Genomic DNA, 8701 nt, shown 5'->3' on the forward strand with positions numbered 1-8701 from the left:
TTTGTGGCACCAGGGACCGGTGCTCCTATGAGAATCTAATGCCTGGTGATCTGAGGTGCAGCTGAGGCGGTGATGCTGGCGCTGGGGAGCGGCTGCAGATACAGATGGAGCTTTACTCGCCTGCCTACCACTCACCTCCTGCTGTGCGGCCCAGGGTTAGGGACCCCTGATCTAACACATACATTTTCTTTGTAAGCCACATTCCAGCCTCCTTGCACTGAAGGGCACAGGACAGCTAGGGGCCGTTTTAAATAGCAAAATCACCAACAAAAGCATAGAATGTGAAGGACGTGGCAGTAAATAAGACACTTATTTACAGCATGCTGATTCAGACCAGAAGGCAGAGCGTCGCCTTGTTTGACCTTAGTTTGGAGTGCCTGTGTCCAGCGACTCAAATTTTTTGCTGCTCTGTACATGTCTGCAACTGACCGCAAAAGTGCTATGAATACCAATTTGGGGGTTACAGATAAATTTTAGCGAAGAAATAGATTCACAAACTGGAATCTGCAAATGAGTGACTAGATTTGCTGCCTGACGGGAGACGCCCTGTGCAGTTTCCCACGCCCTGAGCTGCAAACACCGTCCTCAGCCCTCTGGAGAGCAAATGCTACATTCGACCCTGGGCAGGTCCGTGGGCCTTGGTGTCCTCATCTGTTAAATGGGGCTGGGACAATATCGACTGCGTGAGCTGCTTCAGAGGGCCCGAGCAGCTCATCTGGGAAAAGTGCCAGCACAGAGCCAGGAAAGCCCGCCGTTGTCCCCGGTGGCCATGCCCCTTGCTTCCCTGTGGTGATAACCAGCCCCACCGGCCAGTTTCAGCTGGCGCACGGCTGCAGCACTGGAGATGACGTTTTCGAGCCTCCTGTGCCACCAGGCAAAGCCACACACCCAAGTTGCGCTGGGCAGTGCGCCCCAGTGGAAATGCTGTGTGCGGCGCCAGGACCCGGGAGACCGACGACCCCCTCCCCTCCTCCGGGCTGAAATGCAGCCGAGGTCGGGGGAGAGCTCGCTGGGACAGTGGGCATGGAGCGCTGCCCGCCCTAGGGCAGAGGTTCACCAGCTTTATCGGAACCAGGTGCCCTACCTGTCTCTGGAAGGTTCCCAGCGCATCCTTAGGCCAAAAGGTATGTTCCGTTTACTAAGTTAATTAGGTGTGAGTGACTTAACTATAGTGGTTTGCACGACGTCCAATGCATGTCACCGTGCGTCCCTCAAAAACTTAAACTACCCCACAGAATTTTTGTATTTTATGCAGCACCCTGGGGTACCTCAGCACGCAGTTTGAGAAACGGTAGACTTAAGGGATACAGAAACCAGACAGAAAGAACACGGCCCCTGGGCCTCCCTGCGGAGCGGAGCTGCCCACCCTCCCTGCCCACCCGCCTACCTCGTTCAAGGTCAAAGTATGCCCCTCGCCTGGGCCATGGCACTGTGGGGGCCTCCTAAGCCCACAGCTCCCTAATGAAGTGCTTGGCAAATGTACCCTGTTTACCCTGTGGCGATACCCACCGCCCAGAGCACCCCGTTTTCCCCAGAGGCCTTTAGGCGGCCAGCAGCGGCTCACCGGGTGATGCCGCGGTTGGTGGCCATGATGAGGACGGGTGCCATGTCGCTCTCCAGGGCCCGGTTCAGGAAGGAGAAGCTCTCGATGTCCAGCATGTGGACCTCGTCGATGAACAGCACCTGGGAACGGCCGGGCGTGCGCCTGACTCGACACCGCCGCCCCCCACGTCCCCCACCGCGGCCCGCCTGCTTGGCCCGCCTGCCCGGCCACGCCTGGTGCTCACCCCGGGGATGATCTCCGCCTTGCCCTCCTCACGCCACTCGGCCACCTTGGCGTTGATCTGCTCTCGAACTTCTGACTTGATCTCCCCTGTGTCCCCTGTGGGAGGCGGGGTGGCATGGCGGGGGACGGAGGGCAGGGAGGAGACAGGGATGCAGGGCCAGTGGGTGGCCAAAGGCAGAGAGAGATGGGACACCAGGGCCAGAGGGAGGAAAGACCAAGATTGGAGGAGCAGAGACCAGAGAGCCGCGGAGGCTGAGACGCCCCGGCCAGGAAGGAGCGCGGGGCTGGGGCCCCTCAGGCCCCCTGAGACGGGGACTCGGCAACACGGGGGAGGGGCGAACCGCACATAGAAGACAGCCAGCAGGGCTGAGGGGAGGGCAGGGCCGCAGTCGGGGGCGGCCGGGAGGATGCGGGGTGGCTTGGGCGAGTGGGGGGCTGGGCCTCACCGGAGAAGAGGGCCAGGAAGCCCTGGGTGCGGGAGTTGATGACGTCGATCTCGTGCAGGGACACGGTGTGCACCACCTCCTTGCGCTTCTGGAGCTCCCCGTCCGGGCACTGCACGAACTTGGTCTGCGGGGCGGCGCGGGGACAGGGGTGGAAATGAGGGCGGAGAAAGGCACGGAGGGTGATCCCCCGGGGCTCTGTCTGGGGGAGACTGGGGCTCCCTGGAAAGGGGCTGGGAATCCAGATGGGGTTATCCCGAGACCCGGGGGCCAGGAGGTAGTCGAGGCTAGGCACTCGAGAGCACTGAAGAACATGAGGGTCCCCGGGAGAGCTCAGAAACCACGAGCGCAGTGCCAAACTGAGGGGCCCCCACTGTCCTGGAGGGTGCAGGGAAGAACCAGAAGTATCAGTGACACGGGGGTAGGTGGCAGGAGGACCCAGACCCTGTGGGCCACGGGGAGACGCAGCGGGAAACCTGGAGCCTGGGAACGAGGGGGTCCCAGAGCCCCGGCCCACCTGGGAGCCCATGGCGTCGTAGTCGCGAGCGCGCGTGAAGGAGCGCCCCAGCTTGGAGATCTTGCCCGTGGCCTTGTCGATGGTGATCACGTCCCTGCAGGGGGAGGAGGCGGGAGTGAGGAGAGGAAGGTGTCCGAGTGCCTCTGCCCCGGATGCTCTGGGTGGCCCAACTGCTCACCCGGCCTGGACCTTGTCCTTGGTCAGCGACTCGATCATCTTGGTGCCGAGGTCGTATATGGTCTCCATCTCCGTGGTCTTGAGGGTCAGCTTGCCCACCTTGGAGCCCTGAGACGGGTGACACGCCAGGCAAGGCCTCAGAAAGGGCCCCGATGTCTCCCCAACACAGCTTCAAAAGGAGCAGGACACAGGGAAGCTCTGGGGGGTGATGGGTGTATTCACTGCCACGGTCACGGCCATGAGTTCATGGGTGCACGCGTATGTCAAAACTTATCCCGTACAGTTTTGACGTGAGCAGCTCACTGTATGTCAGTTGCACCTCAATAAAGCTATTATGAAAAACCCAGTAAACGAACAAAACCCTAAAAGATAATCTATAAAAACGACACAGGCCTGAGGTCCCATGGACAGGCCGAGGGGGTCACACCATAACATTCTGTTTTTATACCCAAATGAAAGGTGTTTTTTGTCCATCACGAACCCAGAAAACAGAGCTAAACACAGCTAAGACGGGAACGCCACGCCCCCTCCCCACCAGACGAGCAGTGAACACTTTGCAGGCACGGCCCGGCATATCCACGACCTCGCTTCTCTGAACTGCTTCCCCAGTGAGCTGCCCCTTTTGTGGGCACAGGTGCCAGAACAAAAGGAATGGGATGGGGAGGGAGTTTAACGGGGTCTTGGTTTTTTATTTTTAAAGTGAAATTGTATTCATGGATTTCTTCTGTGATCGAGATCCAACTTAAAGGACTAGCTTAGGAATAGCTTTCTCTTTATTTAAATTTTTCCTTAGTTTTTAAAATTCCAAATTTAATTGCCTTTAGATGGGACAAATTAGGAGGCAGTTCACTGGTGTTAAAAGTGCAAGGTGAGGTCGTTACACACGTAAAGTCTATTTCCGTTGAAAATGAGAAACGTCAAAAAACAGAAGAATGCCCACACGACGAGACATAGAAATAGAAGGTGACTACGTGTTAGGTCAGCGGGCTTGAAGCATGTTAGTTTGATTTAGCATTTTACTGGCAGCTGTAACTTAGTATTTAAGAGAGAACTACAAACACGGATGAACCTCAAAGCCACCATGCCAGGTGGAAGAAGCCAGACGCGAAAGGTCACACACTTAGGGTCCCATTTATATGAAATGCCCAGAAGAGGCAAATCCATAGAGACAGAAAGCGGATTACTGGTGGCCGGGGGCTGGGGGCAGGCAGAAAGGGAGAGGGACTTCAAAATGGTCGGTGGTTAATTCCATGTTATGTGATTGTACCTCAATTAACAAATAAAGAGAGACCGACAGATAAACTGTAAGATGAAAGGATGAAGGGGAGATCAGACCACGAAGAGAGGCTTAGAAGACGTGCAGTTTTCCAAACGGGCGGAATGAACTATAGTGTCTAAGAACGCACGTGTGGGCAACAAAACCGATGACCACGGGGACGTGATAACGGGCGAGGGTGGCATTTCTGTCGACGGAGGAACGGGGAAGGGACTCGGGGCTGGGCGAGTGGCGAAGTCCTAGTTTTTGATCTTGGTGGTGGTTATGAGAGTATCTGCTTGATAATGACTTGTTAGACTACATGCTTCTTTGATCTTTCTTCGTATTTATTTTATAATAAAAAGGTTAAAAACGAGTCTTAAAAAAAGGGAGAGAAGCACATGCATCACAGTAGACGGGAAACGCCTTCCACTACTAAGCTGTGGAAGCCTGGCCGCTAGGGATTCACCTGCTTTGAACTGCTCATGACGTCCCTCACGAACGGGCGAACTGCTGTCATTCAAATGACCCGCTACTGTAGGGACGCAGAAGCGCCCGTGTGCAGATGGAAGCGGGGGCGTCTGACCTCCGCGCAGCCCCGGCACCCGACCCCCCAGCCCTGGAGGTGGCCTAGAGCCGACTCACCGTCCCTGTCGCGGGCCGGTCGATCTGGATCTCCACCACCTCCCCTTCGATGATCTCGGTCTCCTCCCTACCAGACAGCAGACCTGAACAGAGCGCCTGACACCTGGGCCCGCGGGACTCGCCAGCTCCCCGGGGCCCCCCGGGCACAGAGCGCGCCGCCCCCGCACGGGCCCGGCGCTCACTTGATACGCACGCCAATGGACCGCCGGAAGGCCTGCGTCAGCGCTTCCGTCTTGCTCATCTCCAGGGAGAAGATCTCACTGCCGGCGATGGCTGTGAACGGGGTGTCAGGGCCCAGGGCCTGCGCCATGCCTGGGGAGGAGGCGGTCTGGGTAGGCGGGGGCTCCTGGCACCAGGGCCCCCTCGCCTACTCTGTGGCGAACCAGCTCTTCGTGCTGCGGGGCAGACAAGGTGACACAGAGAAAGCCAAGGACAGAGGGTCTCTTCGGGAAGCCGGATTAGACACCCGCAAGGTCCGGAGGGTGAACTTTATGACCCTATGGCAGGGCTAAGCCTGTCCCCAAACTGCTAAGGGCTGTTCAGCCTCGGGACTTGGGGTACCGAGCAGGGGTGGAGGCCAAGGAGCTGAAGCCAGGCTGCCTGGGTCCAAAGCCCGGCTCCACTCTTGGCCCGTGATCTCAGGAAGTCTCGTCGGCTCCCCAACCAGTTCCTCCCTGTGTGACGGGGACAATAACAGAGCAAGTGCTGCCTGGGACAGCACCCTACATGGGAGTGCTCATGAGGGCGGGCAGGCATGATGGGGTGCTCAACTGTGACCTCATCACATGGCCAGCACAGGGAAGGCTTCTCTATGGCTGAGGCCTGGGGCCGGCTGGTGGACGGCAGGGCTGTCCCCGCAATGACTCCGGCCCTCAGCTCCCCACCCTTCCCGAAGGCTCCGTTCAGCTCTGAGCCAAGCCTCACGAACAGAAGGTCACGGAAGCCTCCTGACCAGTGCGGGGGTCGGGGGGCTCTTCCTGGTCCCCTTTGCAGATGTGTGCCATGCTTTGCCCCTGGATATCCTGCTTCATGCTGTCTGCGGGGTTCCCAGACACCCTGCAAGTCTGAGCTCAGATACCAACCTATTTGGGAAGCCTGTCCTGACAACTGCCACCACCTCCTCCCCACCCAGTAGGGCCAGGAGCACACATCGCCCTGGAAGGGACTGTGTCCACAGCCCCCTCCCCCAGACAGGAAGCTCCTTAAAGCCAGGCCTTCAGCCTCACTTATCCACATGTCCCGTGGCTGGGCCAGGGCCTGGTACTCCCGAAGGAGCACTGCTTGATCTTAACTGACCTTAACTGATCTTAACTGTTGCCTGGATTTTTGCCGCCCAGCCCCTCAGCCTGAGCTCGAAGGTGGGAGTGAGTGAGAAGAGAGGAAAGCTCCAGCGAGGGAGAGATGGATGAGAGTTCGATGAGGAGGATGAGGCACAGTTGTGAGTAAAAAGATCTTAAATGGTCTACGGCCATGCCACCCTGAATGAGCCCGATCCTGTCTGATCTCGGAAGCTAAGCAGGGTCGGGCCTGGTTAGTACTTGGATGGGAGACCACCTAGGAAGACCGGGTGCTGTAGGTGTAAAACAAAAAAAAAAATAAGTGATTGTAACTGACAAGGTCCTTGCAATCTGTGAGGTCAGCCAAGGATTGCCTCGCCTGAAAACAAAGGAAAAAACTGATCTTCAGTGGCTGGTGAATCGCAAAGACATCACTGTTGGTTGTCTTCTCAATGTCTATCTCCTTCCTCAGTTCCAGAGCCCCATTTTACGAAGGCGGAAATGGTCCGAATTAAAATATCAAAAACACGTTTTCACGTCTCTCACAGCAGTGTGACCATACGATTAAGTTCCAGTCAAGAAAATGGCAGCCAAAGCCTGTGGGACGCCCGAGGCGAGTGCTCAGAGGGAGGCACCTCTGGGGGGCAAGGCCTCCTTGAACTTCGTCCTTCTTCCTGCCACGTGGGGTTTGGGGGGGAAGGCTGGAGCTTCGGCAACCCTGCCCTAAAGGGCCTACGATCAGATTCTTCTACGTGAGAATGAGCCCAGAGGGCTTAAGCCGCCGCCACCCTGGGCTGTCTGTGAGACGTGCCTGACCCTGACTCACACGGGACAGACTAACTGGCAGCGTCCAGAGGAGCTCCGGCCCAGAGGTCGCTTACCCATGGCAATGGCTGTCTTCCCGGTGCCCGGCTGGCCGGCGATGAGGACGGCCCGCCCGGCGATCTTCCCTTCGCGGATCATCTCCAGGACCACGCCCGCCGCCCGCCGGGCCGCCAGCTGCCCCACCATGCCCTGGGAGGCCTGCGGGGCGGGAGGCGACAGTGCACCAGGTGACCTCCGGGTGCAGTTCTGCCCCCGCCCGCCTCGTGACATGAAAGCGGTGTTGGCTGACACATCAGGGGAAAAGCCAGAAAAAGCCTTTTCCACCCCAATTTGTAGAGACTGATAAAACTCCACGTGTGACTGAATTTTATAAATGTGCGGCCAAAGGTCTGGAAGTGCCTAACAGCCCCCAGCCTCCCGGGGCCCTGGGTTCCCCCCACCGTGGAGCAGGGCTCCCACCCGCCTGCTCGGCCCTACCTGCCGTGGCTCCAAAGCATCGTCCAGCCCCAGGCCCCGGATGTGGGAGTGAGCGCCTGTGGGGGAAGAAGCAGAAGACACGATGGAGGGCCAGCTCGGGGCGCTTCCCCACCAGGCCCTGGTCTCCTCCTCGGCCAGATGGGGGGCCCGAATGCCCCCTCACCGGGAGGACGGCGGGACAGGGTAGGTGCTCAGTAAGCACGAGCGGCTCTTGGGAGACATCGTGGCGGGACCGAAACCGCTGAAGCTGGTTGACCACGTGCTCGCATCAGGAGCTGACTAGGACATCACGGTTACTTTGTGTTTATGGCCTAAGTGGCCTCCCAGGTTCTAATTTCACTCCGTGTAACCCTGAGAAGCAACGGTCCCAGCTCCTATCACCTGGGAGGGCTTCCGGGGTTCAGAGACCACCCCGGGCCTTCACGGAGGGAGGGAGCTCAGAGAAGTCAGGCGATTTGGCCGAGATCACACAGCCAGTCGAGAGGTGAAGACTCGGGATTTCAGTGCCTGGCACTGGACCACGGCTGTGGGCCAGCCACCTGCCTTTGTAAATAAAACGTGACTGGAACACAGGCACGCTCACGGGCCCACGTGCGCCCGCTGTCCGTGTAGGCTTTCCGGCACAACGGAACATCTTCCAGAGAAAAGGTTTATTTACCATCTGGCTCTTTAAGAAAAGATCGCTGACCCCTGCACCAGACTGTGAGCACCCCAAGGGCAGGGTCTGGGGGCCGCTAGCGTTCTCTGGGTCCTTCGCTTTCGCACGATTCTACCTCCATTTCGCAGATAAGGAAACTGAGGCGCAGAAGGCGACTGGCCCCTCACCGTTTGGCTCAGGGGCGGCACCTGGCACTATGCTCCTGGAACCCACACATGCAGTCGCGAGCCTTTGCAGATGGACCTCGGGGATCCTGCGTGTTTGGTTCTGGACCACACCGATAAAGAGAGTCACACCGGTTTTGATTCCCCGGGGACATGAAAGTTACATCTGCACCAAGTTGCAGTATACTAAGTGTGTGCATTTTGTAGCTTAACTAAAAAATACTGCTAAAAAACACTAACCGTCATCGAACCTTCTGCGAGTCAGTCTTTTTGCCTTGGAGGGTCTTACCTTCAATTTGTAAAAAGCGCAAAATCTGCAGAGCACAGTTAAGTGAGGTAAGCCTGCACCGCCTCCCTTGGAGGTGCTGAAAGAATCTACAACGAAAGCTCTTTGTGAAGGCTGCACCCTGATGGCCCCGCTACGCCCCAACTTCCTGCTGCTGGATCCATGGCTCATTCGCTGTGTGAACGGGGACC

At 57.8% G+C, this 8701-nt stretch overlaps 1 protein-coding gene and 1 non-coding gene across 3 annotated transcripts in view; one reads left to right on the forward strand and one right to left on the reverse strand.

Moving 5' to 3' along the window:
• RUVBL2 (RuvB like AAA ATPase 2) overlaps positions 1 to 8701 on the reverse strand; it is a 15429-nt gene that overhangs the window by 3075 nt on the left and 3653 nt on the right. For both annotated transcript variants that reach the window (XM_011374571.2, XM_011374570.2), the window contains exons 3-11: positions 7403 to 7458; positions 6982 to 7123; positions 5006 to 5135; positions 4824 to 4890; positions 2925 to 3031; positions 2747 to 2840; positions 2233 to 2356; positions 1788 to 1882; positions 1565 to 1683 (exon numbers count right to left, since the gene is read on the reverse strand). In XM_011374571.2, the coding sequence (XP_011372873.1) occupies positions 1565 to 1683; positions 1788 to 1882; positions 2233 to 2356; positions 2747 to 2840; positions 2925 to 3031; positions 4824 to 4890; positions 5006 to 5135; positions 6982 to 7123; positions 7403 to 7458 (934 nt within the window). The remainder of the gene's footprint in view (positions 1 to 1564; positions 1684 to 1787; positions 1883 to 2232; positions 2357 to 2746; positions 2841 to 2924; positions 3032 to 4823; positions 4891 to 5005; positions 5136 to 6981; positions 7124 to 7402; positions 7459 to 8701) is intronic.
• LOC111729195 lies at positions 6284 to 6402 on the forward strand. Its single transcript, XR_002776133.1, has one exon. It is a non-coding gene; the product is annotated as a 5S ribosomal RNA (ribosomal RNA).

Source organism: Pteropus vampyrus, unplaced genomic scaffold (assembly GCF_000151845.1).
Source record: "Pteropus vampyrus isolate Shadow unplaced genomic scaffold, Pvam_2.0 Scaffold250, whole genome shotgun sequence".
NCBI lineage: Eukaryota > Metazoa > Chordata > Mammalia > Chiroptera > Pteropodidae > Pteropus > Pteropus vampyrus.